The sequence below is a fragment of the Leuresthes tenuis genome, unplaced genomic scaffold (genome assembly GCF_036924035.1).
Source record: "Leuresthes tenuis unplaced genomic scaffold, fLeuTen1.0.hap1 SCAF_19, whole genome shotgun sequence".
Lineage (NCBI taxonomy): Eukaryota > Metazoa > Chordata > Actinopteri > Atheriniformes > Atherinopsidae > Leuresthes > Leuresthes tenuis.
Window position 1 is genome coordinate 20,595,111 of NW_027325373.1, and position 25,416 is coordinate 20,620,526.

At 42.6% G+C, this 25,416-nt stretch overlaps 1 protein-coding gene across 6 annotated transcripts in view; it reads left to right on the forward strand.

Moving 5' to 3' along the window:
- The first annotated feature begins 2,407 nt into the window (after positions 1-2,407).
- The window catches only part of fnbp1b (formin binding protein 1b), a 48,429-nt gene continuing 25,420 nt past the window's right edge, over positions 2,408-25,416 (forward strand). The window contains exons 1-4 of one of the 6 annotated variants that reach the window (XM_072371449.1): positions 2,408-2,836; positions 17,910-18,025; positions 22,614-22,670; positions 22,907-23,054. In XM_072371449.1, coding sequence (XP_072227550.1) covers positions 2,813-2,836; positions 17,910-18,025; positions 22,614-22,670; positions 22,907-23,054 — 345 coding nt within the window. In that variant the 5' untranslated portion in view covers positions 2,408-2,812. Of the gene's footprint in view, positions 2,837-17,154; positions 17,287-17,909; positions 18,026-22,613; positions 22,671-22,906; positions 23,055-25,416 lie in introns of those variants that run through there. The other 5 variants (XM_072371448.1, XM_072371450.1, XM_072371451.1 and 2 more) reach the window with 5 other exon arrangements.

Here is a 25,416-nt window from a genome sequence, read left to right on the forward strand (position 1 = left end):
TATGTCAAAGCTGAAGAGTATAAGTATATAAAGAATATAAAGAATAAGGCAAATAAAACGGCCAAAGTCACAGCAGACAACATTCTTATCTGGTCATCTTGTGGGTCAGAATAGAAGAAGTGAATCTCTGTTGTGATGAAGAGGCTCACTAAGCTAAAAAGAATTCATAGGGAAGGCTGAGCATATTAACACTGTGCCATGTTCATTCTACTTCCTTATAGTGTGAAATTACATGGAGAGATCAGTCTATTAATGGCACATAAAGGCTCTTGTGTGCCCCTAGTGGTGTAATTATTTTTAATGGAGGATGTGATCTTCACATCGTTTTTCACTCCTGATATTAAACATTAGATTATTGTGTGATAATGCCACTTTGAGGCAGAACATTTACCCTATATTACCAGACAGCAACATAACTCAAGGAAAGTATGACATTTAAATGAGATTTTTGCGGCCCCAAATCACACAGATCTCAGTGGGCTTTAAATTGAACATACATTGATAAATGATTATGTTGGTATCCAATTTTATTTTAAATTCTTATGCAAACGGGAGATTAACCGATCTCCAACATGCTCGTCGTCATTTTAAACAAGCTTATGGCACAGTAAGATCTATTTTATACAGTTATTGTAACAAAAAGAGGGTGAGCACCCTGCAAAAGTTTGGACGTCTGTTCCGACATTTGCGTGTGCATTCGTCTCATAACCACGCGTTTGCATACTCACATGAGGGACTGACAATCATCAAAATACACAACTGGAAGTCGTTTAATTAGGCAACAGCAGCTCAAACAAGATGCATGGTAAGCAAAAGCTCTAAAGCTCGAACATAATTTATGCATAGCGGATACATGGTACGTATAAAGTCTGTGCAGGCTATGAAAGGCCGATAAGGCTAAAGCAAATGACCCACAAGACTGTGCGCAGCCATTTAGAGTCAACAGTATAAATACATTCTTGCCCACATTTAAATCCAGCGGAGTGATTTCAGAGCCAGTGTAGTGAAGGTGAAGCTTTTTCTCAGCAGCATTTTGAATCATTTACATGTGAATAAGAAAGAACATAAAATGAAGCTTTAAGTGTCAATATCAAAGAGGCAAAGAGCTGTTAAATATTTCTTAAACATGACTAGATTTTATGTCATTTTGTGCCAGGCTAGATGCTATCCAGGTTTAAGACAACTCTCTACACTACTAACTTATTTTGGAAGCCATGTGAGATTTGATGAAGCAACATGCATCCCTTGATGTGTTTGAATACTTTTGATGGAGTCACACAGGTCTTCCCCCCACACAGTGACTAATTAGATCAGCCACGGCCCAAAACCCGTGTCCCATAAGTTAATAATGTTAAGTTAGTTATGTCCAAACATCATGATCTCAGCTTTTCAAGAAATGACCATTCACGCATCTTTTTCGTCCACCCTAAACGTGTTTTTGGTTTGTTCCACTAGATGGAAGCATCGCTGTAGCTGTACGGGACATATCATTGACACCGAATTGGATTTCACCACTTTCCATCATTTCCAACCTTAAAAAAAGACCATAATCTTCCCACTTTCAGTGATACATTTAATTTAAATCACACATTTGTCGCTGGCGAACGTTTTGATGCCCAAATAAATGCGTTTACAATTCAAAGTGTTTACAATGGTTCTTTTGTAGCTGACATTAGTTGGAAAAGCGCGTTACCAGTAGCAGGTGTCTCAGTAAGCCCCAATGCTGCATTTTCCTGTAGAAATGTACAGATACAAACGATGTAGTGTATGTCCCAGTTAGTTTAATAAGCAGAAATACCACGCATCCCCACTAAAACTTGGTTGTCACAATAACGCTGAAGAAAAAGCAACTATGTGGTGTTAGGTATTGAAATAGAGATAAAAGTGCACAAGCAGCTGAGGCAATAGTTTCAGCCTGAACTATTTTTCAGAAGATATCTGATCAGAATGATCTAACCAGTGAATCAGTGACAGTATGCAAACAGGACCATGAGTTTTGAATACAACTGACACGACAGGAAATGATTTAAGAGAAGGTCAGTGTTGTCCATACTTGCTTTAAATGTCATTCTATTTTAATTTTTAGCTGCGCCTTCAACACAATATCCTGTGTGCAACACCATGGCTTGTGATTGCTGTGGGATAAACGATAAGTAAATTTAGAGACTTGTCAAAGCCGTGCACGATCGCCTTATCGGAAATAACTTGAAAGACAGGCAGTCACACAAAGCCAAGAAGAGAAAGTAGAGTTAGTTGCCCAGGGGTTAGGATTAAACCCACTGGGAGTATTCAATAAAACATCTGCCATGGGTGGTGACCTCTGTGGACCTCCCACCAACCCCCACATCCCTCCTGCGTTCAAGCATCTGCATTTCAAAACAGAGCCTCTCTCCACCTCAATCGCGCAGGATATAGTGAGCAATAGCGTCGGTAGAGGCGTTATTGGACAGCCCCGCAGTGACAACCGCCCCCCCTCACCTACTATCGAGCTTTTATTTTTCCACCCCTGCCTGTGCGCGCGCAAGAGCAGCTGTCATTGAGTCGGTGCGGGTGCGCGCGCGCGCTGCATATAGCGAGACTATCCTGTTTGAAGATTTTGCTGCAGCTCCTGGCCATCTTGTGTCACACACGATGAGGCTCTGAAAAAAAAAATTCTAAATAATTACGAAGACAGGAGTGTTTTTTTTTTCTTTCACACTGGGGTGTTGACGAACGAACTCATCACAGACGAAAATCACGTCTGCCGCTGCTGTGTGTGTTGAAAACACCTCATTCCAGTTGTGGATTATTACGAGGACATCGTACTGACACCATGAGCTGGGGGTCGGAGCTATGGGTGAGTCTCGGCGCACTTGTGCCGCTCATACACGGCGGTTATTGAGCTCGTGAGAATGTAACGGTCCTCGCTAAATAAACAAACCCGAGCCAGAGCGCCGCGGTCGCAGTTTTGCCGCTGAAACGACGTTCACTGTGCGCCGCTTCGTGCACGTTAAGCCTCACTGACATTAGCTTAACTGAGGGCTAATTTGTTGCGGTAATAACCGGGGCTGTGTGTGTGTGTTTGCCCTGGTGTGTCATGGTGTTGGTAGCAACGTAGGGTAGGAGTGAAAACCCGCCGCTAACGTTAGCGCAACATCCATTTTAGTTCACATTTGTGCATTTCAAACCACGTTTTGCACACACCCCCTCAAAATGTAACATAGCGGTTAGCGGTGCCAAGTGGTTGAGTGCACGTTCATGCTGCCGCGACACTTGCTCTGTATTACCATGTGATAAATGTGCAACAAGCGGGTAAATGCGTGCTTTTCATCGGGTGATGATCAGGTGAATTTTCATCTGCAGCCAGTAGTTTTCTAAAGGAAGAAAATTGCTTTGGAAGTACTTTAGCTGCTTGGCCTATTAGCTGCTGCACTTGCGCTGGTTTTATTGCAAATATATTTCTAATCACATGTAGGAAGAAAAGTGTATGATTTTTTTCTTAATTTAATTCACAATGCAAATTAAACTGTTTGCATTTACATACAGAAATCGCAGGGTTAGCTACTAGTTGGCCTGCAGATTCTCCCTCAAATTTAAGGTGGACACAGTTTGGCTTCATACCTTCTTCATCTTTAATTTGGTTAAACCAAAACTAGAAAAACATTTGTGAGCAGCAGTAGAAGGCTAAATAGAAGCCCGGTGACCTCATTCCAGTGAATACCTCAGCTGTGATGTCACTTTTCAGCCCATTGAAGTCTACTTTCAAGGAAACTTAACCCGGTAGCACTTATCATCAAGTCTCTGCATTAAAATATTTCACTATGTTCAGACACATACTCATAAATGTAGGCCAGTCTCTGACCAGAAAAACAGTAATGATGAGTACAAGACTGCGTCAGACTATTTTTATTACCTGATAATGAGGAGTTCTGGCAAGTGGAATTCTTTTTGTCTGGCCTTAGTTTGAGTGGCTCGTGTTATTTTATTGGCAGAGGTGCTGGCAGGTTGCAGGATTTGTTCCATGTTTGAGGTGGTATGTTTTCAGTGTGTGTGTCAGTGCAAACATGCACTGTACGCTTGCAGGTTTCTCCATGGAGTTTGTACATGAAAGAGGGTTTAGATTATATCGACACAAACTCCTGCTGCACCCCGTTTAGTGTAAATATTTGTGGCTGTAACATTTTTTTTTCCCTTAACATTTCTAAACATTTGCCGTGACGCATTTATACAATCAATATTTGCTGAGATACTTCAATTAGGATGCAGTGTGGAGCACTTTTTGGCCTTACTCTGCAGTGGAAAGGGAATATTAAAAGTTTTAAGAGGGTCTGGAGATGGTGAAATCATGTACGTGTTTAAAAGGAGCGGGAAGCACCCAGCTAAATTCCCCAGTTATTTACCTGCTCCAAAGTTCACCAGTAAAGTCCCTAGCACCTCAAATTCTTTGCATTTTCTAAGTGTTATCTGTGTATTTTGACTTTTCTATTGCGACGCCTGATTGAGAAACACCACAGCTCAGGTAGTTCTGCAAAGCGAACATAGCCCTGAGGTGCTTTAGGGGCTTTCATGTGTATCTTTGCGTCTGGAAAACGTTTGCAAGTTGTTCAGAGACGGAGCTTTTGCAGAATGTAATGTATTACAACCAGATGTTTGCTTTTTTCCTTAGTGGACTCAATGGAATCCAGACCCTTGTTTCTTTAATCTCAGGCCCTGCATTAAGGAGGCAGACACAGCTCAGCAATTCTCCACAGGTGGAAAGTGCACACAGCTTGGTGTGTTGTTGTCTCAAACCAGCAGCAACACATGCAGCCATCGCTACTGTGGCAAAGCCAGTTAGGATGCTGCGGTTTAGGCTAAAATGGGGTTTAGTAATCACAAGTAGGGCTGCAACTAACCATCATTTTCATCATATGTAAAGCTACCAATAACAGTCTGTAGTTGGTCTATGAAATATTAGAAAATATCCACGGAGACAGCTTAAGTTTTTTTGTTTTTGTTTTGGCCAATTAACAGTTCAAAATCCAGAGGTATTTAATTTATTGTGAGATTTAATACAGATAAACAGCAAATTACCTTATTTGAGCAGCTGAAAATCAAGATGTTTGCCATTTGTGCAAATTGTGCACGCACGTTTGCTTTTGGCCTCATAAGATTGTTGTCATGTTGTGCTTTGAACATGCGTTTAACATCACAGTCTGAATTCTCTTCCTTTTTAAGGTGCGTTACCTAAAAGATTAAACGGTGCAGCGCAGAAAAAAGATGAGGAACGCCTTGCGTCACGCATTTTGTCGTGCTCATCCTGTTGTTCCTCACTGCCTACCGGAAAGTAAACGATATTTCAGGAAGTGAAGTCGAACTAGAGCAGGGTTGCTCAACCTCTCACCAATCTGACTGAGGCCGTGCAAACAGGCCCTGCGCTGATATTCGCTCACATCTCTGTCTCGTGAAATCCGTAGAATAAGGGTTTGGGATGACAACGACTTAGCTGAACTGAGTCAAATTAGCTAGATGAAATAAACTGGGTATAGTGAATATGGAGTATGTTACTACTTGGACAGACTGTTTATGCTCAGACAGGCAAACAGTGTAACTAAATAAGCAAAAATGATTATGATGGGTCTCTATTGTTTGAGCTTTGTGACTCACTGTGAGTGAAACAAAATGTCGAATGCCTTTTGTGTAACATCATTGGACTGATTATAGTATTCACTGGGTTCTTAAAGACAGACTGGCAGTGTTTGCTGTCGTCACTTTTCTGTCCTTGTAATATTGCTGACAAGATACCAATCGGAAGTGTCACAAAAGCAGCGAATAAAAGAAGCTGTGGTTTGCAGCATTGAATCTGTTCGGGTAAAAACAAAGGGAAAACGTTCTGGTAGATGGCAACAAAGTTGTTGAAATGTTCTTCTGTTATGCAAGCAGAGAATGGAGAAATGAATCAGAATCACATGCATGCACTGTAGGGACCCCAAACCCCTTTCTAAATGGACATCATGAACAAACATTTAAGGAAGTCAAATGTGGTGCAACATGTGACTGTTTCACAGCTGAGCAAGAGTCAGAAAAAAAATTAAACTATACAAGAGTATTTTGTAACTAACTTGACTCCACGTAACCATTCTGGATCAAATTAGATTTGCTTGGAGCGATATATGTCAGATCCAAAGCTGGCACTGAGGCGCTTCTCGCCTCAGTATATCTCGCTCTGGATTGTGAGATAGAATAGTTACTGTACATAAGTAGCTATATGTAAAACTGAAAAAAGAAGCTAGCCTGTTGTCCGGGTTTGCGTTAAGCAGTGCAGTACAAGGAACCTTCCCACACTAACACACCTTGACTGTCTCACTTCTCTCGTGTGGTTAATTTGGGAACTGGAGGTAAGCTACTTTGCTCACAGTTGCTCACGGGAGTCCTCAAATTGCTGGATGTAGGTGTATTACCCAGTCACACTCAACTGATTGATGAGACAAAATGGACAAGGTTGAAACTTTACTTAAAGAGCAACAGCTTAAGGTGAGTCGAACTGCACGGGAGTCGGCACCATTAGAGGGGAGAAAGTAGGAATAATACCTTTTGTGTGTCTTTGGACTGAATTGCACCATTATAAATGGGGGGGGGTTGTCACTTGCTCAAATAGTGAATGAAGTTGTCTCTAACAGCTCCAGAGGCAAGTTAGCTTGTTTATCGACTCATCCACTGGTCATAACATGTAGTGCGATTTAAAGAAGAAAATCTCACTGGTTGTAAGACTGAGATCTCCCCAGCTCTTGTATCACATCCTCAGTCAGTCTCAGCTTCACTCCCCCTCCCTTCCTTTCCGTTCACTTGACATTCAGAACACTTCCAGGACTGAAACCTGAGCCACTTCTTTTCTCTTTGTCTGTGTGTCCAAGTCAGCGGGGGTCAACAACTGCAACCTTTAGCAGGCAACAACAGACCTCCCCAGTAAATCTTATGGTGATCGCCACCCACCTGCTGACTCAGTGACACCACCTCAGGCCCATTTTCTCCTCTCCTCTTTCTCCAACCCACTGTGACGGTAAAATGGTGATGAATGGAGCCACATTTGATCTGAGGGCACCCCTGGGAGTGAGGAGCAGAAAGAAGGGGGGAAAGAGTATCCACTCCTGTAGATGAACAGACAGACAAGAGAGTTTTGTGTAATCATTTGTTAATCTGCAAGAATGTTAATAACTGATTAATTTGAATTTAAAGCAAAAGCAGTTATGTGTGAGTTTGCTGCTTCCTATTAACATCATAACTGCCAACCAAACATCATCTCCATGGGTTTGTATGCTCCTCATTGTGCTGAAGGTGTCGAAAGATGTCTGCAAAGGTGACTCAAAATGTAGTTCCTCTGTCTCCTAATGAATGAACTCACGAGGATATGACTCAGTCCTTCCCAGCACAGTCTGTTGCAGCTTTTAATCTTCAGGCATCGCCTCTTCTGTTATTTGTAAAGGCAGTCTCTATAATCACTGCTGTAACACTGGAAATTACACAGCCACTTAGCTAAAGCCACTGGAGCTCTGACATAATGTCACCTGGGCTTTGTAACAGCCCATGCTCCTCTAATTGATGCTGTGTTGTTTTACATACTGTAAGTGATTTGTTATCTCGGTTGGGACAGCACCGGTTTCCCTTTGCGGCGATGATGGAGAGCATTGTTGGCTGTTTATAGCTGTTCAAGGTGAAGGATTGTCATCAAAGCTCTGCAACATCTTTCTTTGTCTAACCTCTTTTTTGAAACTGCTCATGCACTGTCACTGTCACATCATGTTCTGTCACTGGAGGCCAAACTATGTAGCTTATAAAGCCTTCATTTGGCTAAAAGAGCCTCAACATGTGGCAGATATTCTGAAGAAAAAAAAAGATACTTGTTTGTACAATTGGATCAGATTTTTGACGGAGAGAAGACTGACCCGTGGAGCATTACACAGCGTGTCTTTGGTTATTATCCTAAAGAGAGAATGGATGTGACAGCACAGATGTTTGCTGCAGTCATCGAGCACACGGAAGAGCGACCACTTGTCATGTGTGCTAAAGATGACTGCGAAAACTTGATGGCTCTGTTAGCTGAGTTCTTTGTGGTTATGAAGTTTGTGGATGTTGCTGAGGCCATGAAACGGTGGGTTTGCTGCTTGTCTGACAGCAGTTGTCTGTTATTATGTTTCCTTGAATCTTATTTTTGAATGAAGCCAGATGTGGTCAGTGCACGTATAAAGCTTTTCACCACCTTTATGGTGGCTAAAAGTGAAATGATCCATAGTTAGAATGAAAACTGGACCGTGTTAACATGTGGTTACCACACTGTCTCTCACTGTCTGAAAGTAGCTCAACTGCTGAAGATAATTCTGTGTCTTTGTTTAACTGATTCTTCGTCAGCCTCACTGTCACAAATATAATACTTGTTGAACTCGTACATCTGCAGGATGTGGTATGAAAACCGTTACGCTTTAGCTGGACTACTATTTTGATCAGGGCAGTATGTGGGGTATGTGGACCCGCACTAATGCAGATGATGCTACACAGACAGGGTGGAGATCACTGATTGCCTTAGAAGATGGTCTTATCACTTATTATCATTTAGATATTTATCCACCGTCGTCCTTAGAGAGGCCTTTCTTCATTTATTAGCTAAACTTGATATGTTCATGTCCCTAAGTCCCCCTAAGTCTACTGCACATTAGCATGGGAAACATGGCTTACAACTGTCATTTGTATGGATATGTTAAGCATCATGACAAATACGAGTCTCTCCAACGTGGATAATTTGCTCGGCATGTCAGGCAGCCTCTTCCACAGCCTTCTTTACTCATATCCTGTAATGAGGCAGAAAAGGGTGGAGTGAAAGTGTTGACACATGATTTAGAGCGTTTCTCTGGGAAACTGTTTCAGCTGAAGATTTAGGCTCATTCTGATCATTTAGGTGATGTAATTATGCACTCCACGTTCCCAAGGGATCCCCCCCCCCCCGAAAGTGTCATCCTAAAAGAGAGAAGAAGGGAACGAAGAAGCTATGGTCCCAAAGCTGCTGCTGTCTGCTAGCAGGTTATTCATCCAAGAGGAGAGGAAGCAGCGGGGGAACTCTGCGGAAGACTCTGAGGAGCACGAGAGCGATCTGATCCACACTGCAAAAACTCAGCTTTCCAAAACAAGACGAAAAATAAACCTCAATAAGATAAAATCTCTCCATTCATCTGCCGATAAACATGATCAGCAGCTGCTCATGTCTCAACAAACAACATGCATGGCATTAAAAGTGCTGTTTTCCAGCAGCTCCTTTGGCTGTCCTACCCATAGTCCCATTACTTTAAAAGCAATCTTATGGCACCTCTCTGAAGCATCACAGTTAGATGAGTTCCTCACTACTTCATTGTTTAACTGAAGAGGAGAACGAGTTGCATGACTGGATGGAGTCCAGGGAAGTACGACTGGATCTTTAAGGGACTCGTTTGAACCTTTATATCTGAAGTTAAGCTGTAGTAATTAAAGAGCCTTTGCACCAAGAGACGTCTTACATGACACAGACAGAAAAAGCATTTGACTGATCTATTTCTGAACTTAAACTGGAAGCAAGCCACATAACTACTGTAGTTCTATGTGTGAAACCAATAAAAAACATGTTTAATCAAGCCCGTCATTTGCTACCACGATGTTAGCCGGCTGACTTAATTATAAAGCAGTGTAACTTGTTTTTGTGTGATTTTTTCCCCTTCTTTTTAAATTGCACAATCTGCCTGGCAGGCAGTATTTAATTTAAAGACTGACAACAATTGACGAGGAAGTGTAGTAATCATTGAGACCCGCTGCGATGGAACATGTGGTTAGTATGTTCCTGAAAGGAATCAGTTGAAATGAAACATGTCATGACAGCATGTGGCATGACTGCCTTGAGAAGAGATTCTCCAGAAACGCATGCAGCACCTGTACTGTCAGCAGGCAGCTCAGCAGGGCTGTCATTTTCTTAAGGAAGTCGCTATTAACGCCCCACTTTAGCCTCGTGCAGGTTTCATTTCATGTTTCTGCATTTAAAACAGCAACAACACGATGTGCACTGATGATAATGGATTTGCTCGATACACGAGAAGAGACGAGACACGATATTGGGTTCACCAGAACGAGGCTAGACGAGATTTTAAGAAAACTACCATGACAAAATATATGATATAACAGACTTTTATTTAACCCAGTTGCACATGCATTTGGAAATGTTTTGTTATAACTCTTTACATGCATGATGTAAGCATGAGCTTTTAATAAACTACTTCTTCCAAAAATTTAAACTAAAACTAAAATTAACTAAAAATAAAACAAAATCTTTCTTTTTTTCAAGAGCAAACAATATTATGTGCAAAACCAAATCAAAGTTCTACTCTGTCAATACAGAGCGCAAACAGAGCCTGACCAAGGATGTCACTGACAACTTATCAGTCACTCTGCTGCCATTTATCGTTTCCGCCGGGCACCCAAAATGCTGCCAAACAAGCGATTTGAAAGTGGCGGTGGTAATACCGGTATTATCCGACGTCATTCTGGCTGCTTGCTGCTTCCCCTCCTTCTCCTCCTCTTCTTCTTCTTTTCCTTCTCCTTCTTTGGGTTCTGGCAGGCTAGACGTAGCAAAGGCGCATTACTGCCCCCACAGGTCACAAACAGAAGTTTAGATAGCTCACAAATCAACAGATTTTTAACGGGACGAGAAATATCGTTGAGTCCATCTTCGCGAGATCTCGTGGTACGAGATCTCGTCACACCCCTAGGATTTGCAGATAGTAATCGTAAGCATCATCACGGTAGCGACGGCAGCACACACCTGAGCTACATGAGACAATTCAAACATAGCACGGTACGTGCATACTAAGTAGCTTATTATAAAGTCCATGTATACGCTTCACTAGTAAGCTAATATCTGCCAGTATTAGTTTAAAGGTGAATGTTTTCGAACATAAACTGATTTAATTTCTTTCTAATATAAAAATATAATATCACAGAGGGCAGATGTGCTCATATGGATTCATCACATAATCCCACTTGCTTCAGCTGTCCATATCATGTAAATGTTTTCAAGCTAACTGACAAAGAGATTCTCTATTGACTGCAACTTCTCCAGCAAATGAACGAGAGATGATGTTCAGAGCACGCCACTAGCTTCATATCATATGTGCAGTAAAGTGTCAGTGCAGCTTATAGAAATTGCTCCTATTCTAAAGTTCAAAGTTTGCTTCGTTTCAGGGAAGGAATTATATAAGAATTAAAGAGCTTTATCCTCCAAATGGAACAAAAACAGCTCAGTGGGAACAATGACTAATGTGTGTTTGCTGGCCTTGTAGGATTAGTCCACAGAGCAGCCTAATGGGTGTTAAAGCTAGCAACAAGGGAGGTTTAGTAATCAGATTAATAACAGCGTCATTTAATCAACTTCTGTGCTGCTTGCAACAGTTCTATTCTTCCCGTCATTGTACTTTTAGCTCGGCATCTATTTGGTGAGCTTCGATTCACAACCTTGAGATGAAAATGTTTTCTGATTAGCACTTTTTCGCTGCTTGAATCGGGATATATCTGCTCATCAGATAGATTAAGATTTGTTCGCTCGACTCGTTCGTCTGTCGTCCTTTGTCCCCCTGAGATGGATTAACTTCACTCCGGACTTTGTTTTTCCACCTTGTACTTGCTTGAAGTCGCGAGCATGCTGCGCAGAAAAAGCGAGTTTTTCGTGTTCCTGGACAATGCTCTTTCTGTGAGGGCAGAAAAGGAAGAGCCAAAAGAAGAGGAAGAGCACAAACTGGGCCCCTTCGAAGAGTATCTGCAGGTGCTGCTCCAGATGAAGATGACCAGCGCTGTAAGTGACGAGAGGAGTGGGATCAAGGATTTGCTCAATTCTCCTGAATTATTTCCTCAACTCAAAGACACACACTGCTCGTTTGATTATGCTTTTGGTGTGCTTTACTTCTTGTGCACTGCTTGTAGTCAAGCTGCTTTGAATATTTGAAGAAAAAGCAGAAGAAAGTTTCAAAAAGAATGTCTTTTTTGATGTGTGTAAATGAGTTGACCGCCCTTTGAGTTATCATGAGTCACAACTGAGAAGCGGCAATCTCCTTCCACTTAACTGCCGGTTGATGCTTTTCCTTTTGAGGGAAACAACCACTCAGTCAGAATATCACTCACTGCTCTTACTAGACGTGTGTAGAATAATTGAATTGGCAACTGGGGTTATGTAGAAAGAGTCATAGACATGCAATGTGGCATGCGAACCATGGCCTAATAAACGTGTGCATATACGAACACACACTCTTAAATTTCAGCCCGGCTGAGATGTTGTTGCTATTAATATCTGCGTGGCATGCAAACAAGAGCTCAGACATAAGGTCACACACGACCCCATGCACAGCTGCTCATATTTTGCACTCAGTTTTGCTCCGTACATGTGTGCATTCGCCTCTGAACATGTGTCGCGCTGAAAGGGATTTTCTGACGGCTGATCATAAATAGTGATGATAAATCTCTGTTTGCAAATGTGAGCTCAGTTATTGTTGTTGGGCTTGTATTCAGCTATCCAGTAGTCTGAAATCAAAAGTAAGCAGACACTTAATCAATATGGCACTGTGAAGCTAAATGTCAGTGGTTGTTGTTTGAAGAAACAATGTGCTTGTGTCGTTCTCTTCAATCCTCACTCAGTGAGGTTCACAAACTCCTCAGCCTTTTAATAACCTGAGCTAAAAATGCTGACGGCGCCAATTCAGAGGTCCCGCACATGATCACTGGCCTTTGTTTATGTGTGAGCGCGCGCACGTCTGTGTGTGCCTTTTTTTTTCCTCTGACACAGGGGTTACACGGGGCTATGGAGACATTGTTCCGCCCCTCTTTCTTGGACAAAGCCTTGTGTGTGTTGAAGAGGGGGTTTGGCATCTCCATCAAATATTTGTTCATGCTGCCGGACGCCCACCGTCGTGACACACAGCGAAACGCTGCACCGACCAGCTCACGGATGACAGCAGATCTGAGTGGCTGTGCTGCATTGGACACGCTGCGTCTCTGAGTCTGTGGTGCATCCGGTCAGATGGAGGAATGAGTCCAGGGAATCTTCCCGTTTGTGCCACTTTGCTGTGTTCTGGGCAGGGCTTTTTCTTTTGCCTGAACAGTTGGGCTATTTGTTTGAGTTTTAATTGGCAGGACCCGCACAGCCCAATGAGCCGTTCTGGGTGAATGCAGTTTCTCACCCTTCTCACTCCCACTGCAGTTTGGGTTTATCAGCTCACAGCGCTCCTTTTCGGAGGCATATTCTTCGGCTTTTATAAGTCAGACTAGTCTGAGTATGTACTGTAGATTAGGTACACTCTGCATGGGGTTTCAGTCCAGTTGAACCAGCGTGCTTTCTTCTGGTGTTGTAGATGTTTCCAGCACAAGGCTGACCCCCAAACCACTCGTCTTCCTCTTTGGTCAACAGATTGAACCACTGAAAAGAAAGCAAAGACATCTGTGGGCTTCTTCTTCCATTGTCTGTGTTCCAGCTGAACATCTGTCCCGTTTGAATTATCCTTTACACCAGTGTGATGTCGTCCTTTCCTTCTCTTTCTTTTCTGTGCAATGCCTCCTGTTGATGCTTGGGCTTCCTATAACCACCACTCACTGACACATTGTGAAAGCTTGAAGCTAAGTTTAGAAAAGGTGTGTCCTTTTTGTGAAAGAAAACACACTGTGTACCCATTTGCTTGGTTGCGTACATCTTTTAGGGGAAATGTAACCTAACTTTAGCTTTCAGTTTTAGATTATTTGCATCTGTGTTTTATTCCTTTCTAATTTATTAGTCAGCAATTTCCTTTTCCTGTCGTCGGTTCTTTCCCTGCAGTCGATCACTGAGCAGCTCCCTTTATTCTCTTCTTCTGTGGTTGCGGTAGTATATCGATTTTAGCTGTGATTGTCGGAGCAGCAAACTGACGTCTGCAGACGCTGTAAGACCCCTGAGGATTCTAAGTTCCCAGAAGTGTTTGTTCAGTGGTTTTACATTCCATGCAGTTCTTTTGACCATTATGTTGTACATTTATCGACCTAATACTGTGATCCAAATGGTTCGTATTTTGTGCTTTTTCATCATGCCGAAGGCATGTTGTTTTGTGAATTTTGATGTCACATCACTCTTTTACTGAGAATTAAGCCTCGTAGCTTTTATAGCTCAGATCTGCTTGTAATCTGACCACAATGATAAATCAGTTCCTTATTTGAATGTAAGGCGTTTATTACTCTCTACTGCCCGCTGCGGAAGAGAAATGCATCTGTATGTCGACATGTGGCACACAGGCTGCAGTACGTAATGAAAGTATTCCTCACCTTTGTGTCATTGGACTCTCAGTATGGATGTGATTGAGAGATTTGGACTGAAGTGGTTGCTAAATAATGTGAATGAGTACAGATTAACTGCTAGTCTGTTAAATTAACCTGCACCATAATCCCCATCACTACTTAGGGGAAGCAGAGGGGTGGGGTTGCAGGTCAGGAGGCTGATCCTTAAACAAGCATGCGTTTGTTTTCTTATAACCCAGAAATAAAAAGTAAAAACGATCTATATTTACCAGCTGCTACATGTCTTCTTTGTTCTCTGTTTGAACCTGCTTCCCATTTCCTGGTTAATAAGAAACACCGTCCGTCACTGATCTGTTTGTTGTCTTTTATGTTCTACAACAACAGTACAAGCATTACAGTGAGTGGGCCTGAAATAACATGCAGAGTGGGCCCGTTTCATACCCTGAGGGGATCCCCCACATCTTTCCTCCTGCAGGAACAAGGTCAGGTGTCAGAGGCTCCAGATGAAGGAGTGGAGCAAAGGCAAGGTCAGGACAAGGAGTTATGAGTTTGACGTAGGAGGAGGTTTTACGACGTTCTGTGCTGGGTTGACCATAACATTGGCAACTGTTCAGCCAGCTGCGACAGAGTAACTGACACTGTTCAGTTTGCATCCAGCAAGCACAAGCAAGCGTTTGGTGACAGAGAAGCACATTTAGTTTTGCACACGTATGTATCACGGGAACACTGGTGCTTTGGCTGGACAATTATCTTGTCTCTATTTTAGTCCTGGGTTTGGAAGTGATGGTGCTGGAAGCCAGAAATAGAGCTGAAAATGTGGAGCCTTCGGCATAATTCTTTTTTAATTTCTTTTCCAATGACACTCATCATCACACGGACCGTTCTCTGCCGAGAATTTGAACTTTATTACCGCACGTGTTTAATAAGGAACTGCAACTACGAATTAAACCGACATGATATTGTGACCACCCAGAAAGAGCTGTGACCGGTGGAGGCATGGACAGAGAACATCTGAGGCTGCCCTGGAGTGTGTGGTACTGGACTTTTGGACCCTGTGGGGTGGTGTCCTTGTGGATTTGGCCATAGATGCCATCACATTCAATCTGATATCTTTTGATGGGCTCATCTAATTGTTGCAGCTCTAAGCGAGAAAAAATTATTTTCTTATTTAGTGCTGAATAAATAAGTCATCTTCCACTAAATTCACAATTCAAGATAGAAGTTCAGACTCTTGCTTTCAACACTATGTGCTTTCCTTTACTTTTATAGATTTTTGACATTGGATCTGGTCTCCTGAATCAGAGAGAAATGGATTCTGTATGGAGTTAAATGCTTTAGTTGCTGAAGTGGCAGGAGCTTAATGTGATAAGGAAGGAGACTATAAGAGTAGTGAGTCATGCTCACTTGTCATTATGTGTTGTTTTCTTTGATAGTTCCCTCCCTCTAACTCATAATTTATTCATCTGCTGCTTCTCTTGGAGCTTGGAAATTGCTTTCCTGATGGCTTTTCCATTTTACTCCATCGCATTTCTCTTCTGCTCGAACAAATCTTAATCATCTCCCAATGACTCACCTGACCTGGAAAATGAGCCGTGTGCTGCTGTTTCATTTAATTTACTGTTTATTTTTTTGATTTTACACTTTCTAGTGCTTGGCAAAGTTTAGCGGCCCCTGCAGCATGGTCTGCAAGCCCCCACCCCCCATATGTAATCCCCTCCAGTGTAATCCCGCCTCTACTATCATTCCTGTTCCTTTCAAGCCCCCTCCCATTGTTTTTCCGCTCTTTCACTGTCCTCCTCTCCCATCCCACTTATTCCACCTTACGCCTGATGGAGCATTAAGCCTGAATGCTGTGAGCAGCCGTGGCCTCATATTCAGAGCGCGTTGTTGAGGGATCCAGTGCTGCATCGATTCCTCTCCTGCTTTTGGAATTCTTGCTCCTTCCAGAATATCAAGAATTACTTGCTACATCTGGGTAGTTTCTTGTGTGGGAGTGGGGTCAGCGGGCATTGTTTCCAACCCAGACGCACTCTTGCTCCCCTTTGGATACCTACTCAAAGGTCTTGTGGATGACCTCTCCAACCTAGCCGTGGTGTTCACTTGGAGGGTGACGACTTGAATGGACATTTTCCGGATTTGGGTGTTTCAAAGGGCGCATTCCACGCTGAGAGACAGTGGACAAAATGATGCCCCTGCAAAAAAGGGTAATGTGAGAAATGTGTGTGGAGGAGGCGAGGAGAGTTTTATGTGCGTGATGTAGCTGCAGCTGACGTTTGCTCCTTGTTGTTTCTTTGTGCTCTGAAAGCTCGCTGTCTGCTTATAATGAAGTGAATTATTTCTGATGGCTTTAATTGGAACATGTGTGTGAGAGTGACCGTGGAGTGGAGGTGGTTGGCTCTCTGCAAAGAAACAGAGGACAGCGATGATGACTCATTATTTCAGAGAAAATGTCTAATTGTTTGGTTTTATCTGGTCATTATTCTGGTGAGTGGGTTGTTCATGAATGATTTCTCTTTGAAACTGACTAACAATGCAGACTGGAAAATCCCCCTCATTCAGAGTACACTCTATTGTTTTCCCTGAGTACGTCAATTGGGTGTCGTTTGATTAGTGAGAGCCTTTTTCAGAGGTGTTCAGGGGATTTCAGTTTAGATTCACTTCATGTCACCACTACAAAACTATCCCGTGGAGAATATTCCGCATGATTCAAGTCGAACTAAAATGTTCGTCAAACACACTCTGAGATGCCTTTAATTGCTGCAGCCTGTACACTTTGCTTTAGAATCTTTTCATCACCACAACCGCTTCCTGTGTCTTCTAACGCAGCGCTTTCAGTGCAGCGCGCTTGAAGTCATCCTACAGCGCTCTGCGTGGTCTGCTTAGAGAATCAGACAGACATTTTTGTGCTGACACCTGCTTAGTGTGTCTGCTGAAAGTATTTTAGCTAGACTCAGGAGGACTTCAGACATGGTAGAGGAAAGGATGGGGGACTGTTGGAGCCAAACCAAGGTTGATTTTTTTTCATTCATTCATATCAGTTCCATCTTAAGGAAATCGCTCTTAAAGCAACCATAAAATCGTCGCAGCTTTTCGTCGTGGCATGTGTGTTAATTGATATCCCAGATGAAATACTCTCTTTTCTGAGCTGATGAATTTTACGACGTGACCTCAGCCAACTCGAGCCTCATATTTTCCCCACCAGTCACGAGCAAATTATGAATAATGACTTCAGCCTGAACAGCTGTATTTGGTTATCAGTGCTGCAGACTGCTAATGTCTGTTTTTACTATGAGCTGCACTTACCCTCCATAACAGACTTTGAAATTGTATTTGGATGTTAAGGGAAAACTAACTGACCAGTGTGACACTGGTCTCTGAGAATGATTGCATATGGAGAGGCCAGTGCCGGTCATATTCCAGACGTTTTTCTGACTGATCAGAGACTGAGACTACAAAAAATCATACTGATACAAACTTGTTGTCCATTTGTCCTGCATTATATGAACCGTGTGTCGTCCTCATCTAGGTCATTTTGGATTTTAGTCCCGCTCTTTTCCATCTGTCTGTATTGTTAAATACGAAATTGCCTGTTTTGGTGCTGCGTACAAATGCCGTCCTTCTCTCCTCTGCAGGATCAGTTTGACAACTTGGAGAAGCATACACAGTGGGGGATCGAATTTGTGGAGAAGTACACCAAATTTGTCAAGGAGCGATCAGAGATTGAAACCAGCTATGCAAAGCAAATCAGGTGAGTACTCAACATGTGTCAAATATGATCCATTTTTGGGGTTGCAGCATAGACATCAGGGGAGATGTTCCTCCTTCAAATGAATTAGATTTTTTTTTATTTCAAAATGGACTCATTGAAATGTCCTTGAAACAAGACACAGAATATCAACCAGCTCATTACATAATTCAATCTGAACTCTGACCTTCCGGGAGGGAGGAGACTGAAAAGAGAAACCTCACATGGGAAGCTGAACTCTGCTTTCATGATTGTTAGAGATGTGCTGGTCCACTCTAGTCCAAACTCTACCAGATGTAGATAGAGTAGAAATAAAAGGTCCCATCTAGTTTTCTGGTTGGTTTCACACAGCACGCTGTTGGCCGTGTTTTCCACATGAATCTTCACATGATTACATTAGAAGTGACGGGACGATGGTTTCCCACACTCACGTCAGAGCGGCAGAGCCGCTGCTTGTCGTCTCTGCCACTCACAGAACAGACTGTGGTCAAGTCAGTCGCTGCGTCAACTTTAATTAGCTGGCCCTAAATTTGAAGCTCCCTCATAAATGCGACTGCAGAGAAACGTCTTCTCTGTGACTTGAACCGCCTGAGACAGCCATGGAGAATTGTGGTTTGTTGATAAAGTTTCATAACCTTTATGTGTGCGCTTTAATGTAAACAAAGAAGTTGCTCGAAATGTGTGAGATGGTTAAATCTCACAAATGTGCTCAGTTGGCAAGCCTTTCCTCCTCTGCGTCATCACGTATTCATGTGTGCAGGTTGATTATTCAGATGTGTGTTTGAGAGATGAGCGTTAGCACGAAGTCGTAATGAGTTCAGTTGTTTTTATCCAACGCAGTTTCACTAACTAACAGAGTATGGATTGTTTTGTACAGTGTGATTTTGTTGTGAATGTGGGCTTTATACACTGAGAATGAACACAGTTAGGTTGCATAAACTTTCTACGAGTTCTTTCATTTTGCGATTTGACTTGACAAATCAGGTGTATAAGAGCCCATTCAGTAAAAAGGGATTTAACATCTTTTAAGGTTCTATTTTAACGTAGTTTAAGTCTTTCTAACATCGCAACCTATACTTTTGCTCGAATTGTTCCAACAGGCTGCAAAATCGGAAATATTAACAGCTAGCTTTTATGATTAAGTTTAGGTAAGTGTTGTGCGATCAAACCACAAGTCTTTCTTGTATCTGTTTTCCAGAGAAATATTACTCTAAATTAATTACATGCTCAATCAGCAGAGTTTGCATTATAACATATTTATGATTAGTAAAAATGTTAAATCTTTGGAATCTGGATTCTTACATTGATCAGTAATATGGATTAGTGATATCCATTCAATAACCAATCATTGAATGACTTCAGTAATGGAACCAGATACCAATATATGATTTTATTGGTTCCAACTCAGGTAATTATCAAAACTCCCCATATTTACTTGGCATCAGTGCTGTTTCTTTGCAGAATGCTCTTTGGGCTTAGAGCCGAACAAACAAGCAGGAGAGGAAGTCTCTCCATCCTTTTCTTGTGTGTTTTTTCACCCAGAATCGTCTCTCTAACTGCCTCTTTTTCACTCTCCTGCGTGCAAGCTGTACGTTGTTGTTGCTGGCTTCAGGCAAGAGGAAGTCAGATTGTGGGGGGATGGGGTGAGGCCTCTGTTACCATAGAGACTACAAGGTATCAGCATTATCATCCCCAGGTCTGACCCAGTTTTTTTTTTTATTCCTCCAACCACAAGTGTTAGCTCCGCCCCCTCACCCTCTGTGTTATAGTACAGTCACTGATTTTCAAAGGCAGCGATGGGAGCATGAGCGGTCCTGTACTGCGAGGATGCATCTCTTAAGGCCTCCTGCAGCTCGGCCAGCACGGTTGGAGATACTCCCCAAATCCGCAATCCCCATCTCTGAAGAGGATGGTCAATATGGCTAATGCCTTAAGTATTGACCCTTACACCCCCCCATTGCAGAATGACTGGCCAATACTGTTGGAGTACATTTGAAACAATCCTCTTGGAACAGATCGTCTGCAGACGTACCAACTCCTCTTTTTGAGAATTAAGTCAGCTTGAGATAATAGGCCTAGCTGTCTGTGTTTACATCCATGCTTTAACCACATAACTCTCTACCTGTTAACCTTTCACACAAGCACATCTACGATGTAAAAAGGATTATTTCACAATTTTCATTTTTGTTTAGGTCTTTCTTCCTTTGTGCATCTGCTAAAACATCTAAATGTGAAGCAACAGTGCCTGATTACTTAGATAAAAATGTTTGATGATGTTATGATTCAATTCAATTAGCATCTGTCCACAGTATGTTGAGATCATCTCACCGTGGCAGGTTGGCCTTGATTTATCTTCATGCCTCACAGATGGTGCGGATGTTTTCGGTCTCTGTGCTTATTCTGGGGACCTGCTGTCCAACTGGGGTGGATATCCAGAAAATGCACGCATAAAAACACGCATGTGCAAATTGGCAAGCTTGTCAAAAGAGGCTAAAATGAACAAATTTGGATGCTTGAACTGGCCAGACTGAGTAAGAGTTTTCCAGTGTAGTCCACACACTGCAACACACCATATCTCAGAACTAATTATCTTTTATAAGTAATCAACTTAGCTCATGAGATCCGGTTTAATCTATCAGCCACACTCACACCAAGAGAAACGGGAGGCTCTTAGATTTAATAAACTAATGGAACAGGCCCTTTGATCTTGTCCTCTTGTCTCTCATCTGTGTTGTTGGGCAGATTTGTCTGTCTCAGATAATATTTTGACACGTCACAACATTGATAACAGTGGAAAATTCAGCTGTGTATGCTCTGGTTTTGCCAATTGATTTAGCTCTTTTGGACAACCAAAACTTCTAGAGCAAATTACTCGGTGGTCAGTTGACAAGTAATCTTAATTCAATACCCTTTGTTTTGGAGTGTTGAAAGCAGATGCAGATATTTTCTGTATTGCAGACTAAATGATTGAGAAAACGTTTGTCTGATCAATCATGAAAAAGGCCTGTAGAACTGGGTCAGTTATTGTGCACTGAGTATTGATCACCAGCTGTGGAAGTGAGGCCTGCCTTTGGAATACAGTTCAAAACTATATGTATTTGTCAAAATACCTCACCAATGTAATGCAATCCAAGGCTTTAATTCTACTTTGCACCCTTTCTATCACCATACCAGCCGCACAGCGCGCTAATCCATGAATAATCCTCTTCCCCGCATTGGTGTAAACATGCACAATGCTTCAGTCTTGTTATTGCAGGGCAATGCATTAATGCCTCCTCCTCCCCCAAATTCCAGTCTGCCATAATCCATATAAAGTGGGAATAAAGTCCTGCTTGAAAAAGAGACTGGCGAGGGTGGAAAAGAGAGTTTGCGGTTATACTGTCAACCAGTAGACAATTTTTCCAGTAAACTATCGAGTCATATCATACCCTCCTTGGACCACAGACCACAAAAAAAAACAAAAAAAACCCGCTCCTTTAATCCTGCTTTGCTAAAACAAGCAGCGACCATAAGTTTGTAAATATGTATGTTAGCAGTGAGAGTACGATCAGACACGGCATCTGGCTGTGAGCGAATGAATGGGTGAACTGGCGCTATAATTAGAGATGGGGTGGGAAGGACAGAGAGGAAGATACATGGAGAAATCTGCCTAGCAACAGTCCAAACACCTCTGGAGAGTTGAGGCGTGGGGGAGGCTGGCAGAGAAAGCTCTGCAGACCTACATTACATGTAGTGTTTAAAGCCATGCATCATTTATGTAAGTAGCAGTTAAGCATCCTCTCTGATAAGGTGTACATGATGAGGCCGTTCCATTCTGTCAGTGAACTCTGATGGTGAACAGCTCCCTATAAGTAAATGACACTAAATGCTCGCGATGCTGACATGCAAAACCAGCGGCCTGCTTTTCTCTGTCCTTGTTAACAGGTGGATTGTTTTACTTGTTTGTTTGGTTGTTCATTTTTAACATGAGAACAATGCTCTTTAATTAGACAAAGAATCCTGAAGGCACAATATGCACCCAAATCCATCAGAACAGAGGGTGCCATATTACGTTTTGCTGACAGACCATTTGGGCGATGATTGCGTCACCTTGTCGAAATGAGAGATGTGACTTGATGTATTGTAGCCGTTGGTACATCATGATGTGGGGTTAAGAGGGGGACATTGAAAGACTAATCCAAACACTACTCTTTCTCCCCAGCTGGCACAGTGACATATTTCCTTGATCCGTACACAACTTTGTTTACTCTACATCCCATTTTTTTCTCTCCTTCTCTCAGTCCTCTCATCCTGTGCCACTAGCATACAGCCAGAGTCAAAACAAGGGCAATGGCTGCTTTAGAGAAGCACGCTTGTTTCTGGTGACTTGCTCTGCATGCATCCTCCTGGGGGCTATGATGGATGCCATGAAGAGAGAAAATGGGGATGTAGTAGCAGGAGCAGAAAGCACTCTGCGGGATTGAATGGCAGGTCCATGAGGGCATACACGGGGAAATAGAATGGGAACGGTGCACAACTGGTCTGCAGACTGGGCTCTTTGTAAAGATACAGCCTGAAGTGTCTGACAAGGCTGAACTCTTTGTCTTTACAGGAATCTATCAAAGAAATATCAGCCCAAGAAGAACTCAAAAGAAGAGGAGGAGAGCAAGTAAGTGAGAAGCTCCCGCAACAGCTAATAAACTAAAGGAACATTTCAAAATGTTGGAGACTGATATTTGTTTGTTAATTATAAGAGCCAACATTTCCCTAAAATATCAAACTGCTACTTTAAGAAGTTCATTTTCTTTGAAACACATACCTCTTTCAAACCAAATCCAAACCACTACTACAGTTCTTGTGTTTTGCCACCATGTTTCTCTGACCTCACTTCCTGTCTCTCAACAGATACACCTTCTGTCGAGCCTTCCTGATGACACTTAATGAGTTAAACGACTACGCGGGTCAGCACGAGGTTATAGCCGAGAACTTGACCACGCAAATCATCGCCGAGCTAACGCGCTATCTGCAGGAGCTCAAGACTGAGAGAAAATCAGTGAGGCATTTTGTGGAATTAGTCTCTTTCCATTTGAAGTGTTTTCTACTTCTGTCTGTATTTTGTCCTCAACTTCTAATTTTCTGCTCATAAATAGAAGTTTACGAATAAAGTAGCCCTTTCCCCCCCACATACTCAATTCTCCATGAACCGAGGTCAACGCTGAGTAAATATAGATGCACCTGAAGGCTTACCAGAGGTGCAGAACGTGTCTGATGGAGTCCTTCTTATGGAACACAGTCACAGTCCCCCTCACATTACAGCTTTATTTCCATCTTTTAAACCAACTTAAGAATTAAGCCTCTTTCTTTGACTCCATAAAATGATTTGCTGAAGCTGTGGGCCTGCATGAGTTGTAGATAGCAGCATGATGTCCATTAAACCAGGAGCACTGGTGGAGAGCGACCCAGATGGAAAACGTTTGTTCTGAAAAATCTGTCATGAGCTCTCATGTCTCTGAAGTCCAGCTGAGGGAACTGGAGTGGAAAAGTGCATGTTCATTTGTATGAGCGGTGACATCAGGACCTGCCGCATGTACTCTTCCTTCATACAAGAAGCTGTGCACCGCTTTATTTTAGCCCCGGTTTTAGTCACAGCAGTCACAAAGACAAAGGGGATTTTGAGCTTTTCCAAAGGGGAATCCTTCCTCTCTTGCCAGAACTGTTTAGCCCTTTTTTTGCCTGTAGTTTAAACTGGTGTGGATTAGCCTGCCATAGCAAAAACCTCTCACTGTGATCACATTTGTTTCTTGTCATAGAGGGTCCTTGGACAGACCCTTGCTGTTCTCAGGCTGCAGGATGTCCCTCTGACACCTCTCTTCCGCCTCACATCCTCTTCTGTCCCTTCATTTTTTTTCTCAAATGTCTGTTTCTTCCATTCTGGCCCCTCTGTCCTTCCTTTTATGCATCCACAGCTCTTGCACTTCATGCTCACTCGCAGCTGATATTGCTGATAGTGTGTCATGTGTCTTGACTAAAGAAACCCTCAGCTGTGTTGATTCAGTTAGCTGCTGGGGGTTTCCCTTCATAGCGTTACTTACAGTATCTTCTGTGAACAGAGGATCGGTTCATCTGGAGACATTGAGCCAACAGTTTTTCAGTCATATCAGGATAGTATGTTTATTGGGAAAATGTCACCCAGGCATTTAGACACATTCGTTCAACTGAAGAACAGTGTTATATTGTGCTAATGAGAATAGCAAGTTGCAGCTACCAATAAAGGAGCCTCAGTTGGTTACCAGTAAAAAACAGTGATGCTCTGAATGGTGGTTGTAAAGCAGTCATGCCTTGTGACCCCATCTTCCCCAAACTCATTTCCCAGTTTTTCTCTCATATGCATGCACCACTCAGTGATGTAGCTGTTATGGCATTTTGATTCGTGTACATGTCAGACAAAGCTTTTCAGGCAGAGCCAGACAGTGGGATTAATGGAGGGCCAAAGAGCCGCCCCTCCTGGCTTTACGGGGAGCTCGTTGGACAGGTCAAATCCACACTGGAAACCCAGAAGGAGAAATAATTCCTCATTAGTTTCTCATGTGGGCTAGTTTTGTAACTGTTCCCACCTCCCTTTGTTGTGTCCCAGATGGAACCTCTGTCGGCATTGGTGAGGTCAGGGGAAAAAAGGCTCCTTTACAGATTTCGAGAGAGCAGATATGATGACATGATTAAAGATGTTTCCGTCATTGCACGAACATAGTATACAAAAAAATAACAGCAGTAAGCAGAAAAGATTACATCTCTTTGGCCATGTATCGTTTAATTCCTTTCAGTAAAATGTGTGATATTGCAGATAGGTCAGACTTAATATGGGATGAAGAGCCTAAGTCTTACTGGACTGTTTTTGTGCTGAGGAATCATAATAAGGTGTTCAGTCAGCACACCGCTGTCCTCACCAGGGCTTAGCTGTCCTCTCTAATGAGGACCGATGAAGACCCTTAAACACCCTGCGAGACCTCCCTGGCTGCCAAAAGCTCTGTCACTGTTCAGATGTCACCGTGCTTTACTTCCTGTATGTATCACTATGTGCTACTTGTGGGTTGGTTCTGTGCGCTCTCTCTCCACTTGCAACTTTAGCACAGTATATAATTATATCTTTTGGCATTGGGGGAGGTTGCAAGGTGGCGTGTTCGACCATTTAGAAAAGAGCCATAAAGAGCATCTCTTACGCAGCTGCCAGAGGCAGAAAAATAAGAGGAACATTTAGTGACAATTCAGCAGAAACAGAATGCACAATAAAAAGCTGCTTTTGGTGAAGGGTACTGTCCACTTTATCTGTCAGGGGCAGAGATCACTGTGCACAAACATTGTGTTAGTCTACAGAGGCCTTACATGCTGGAAATAAAGAGCAACCTGAGGGAAACAAC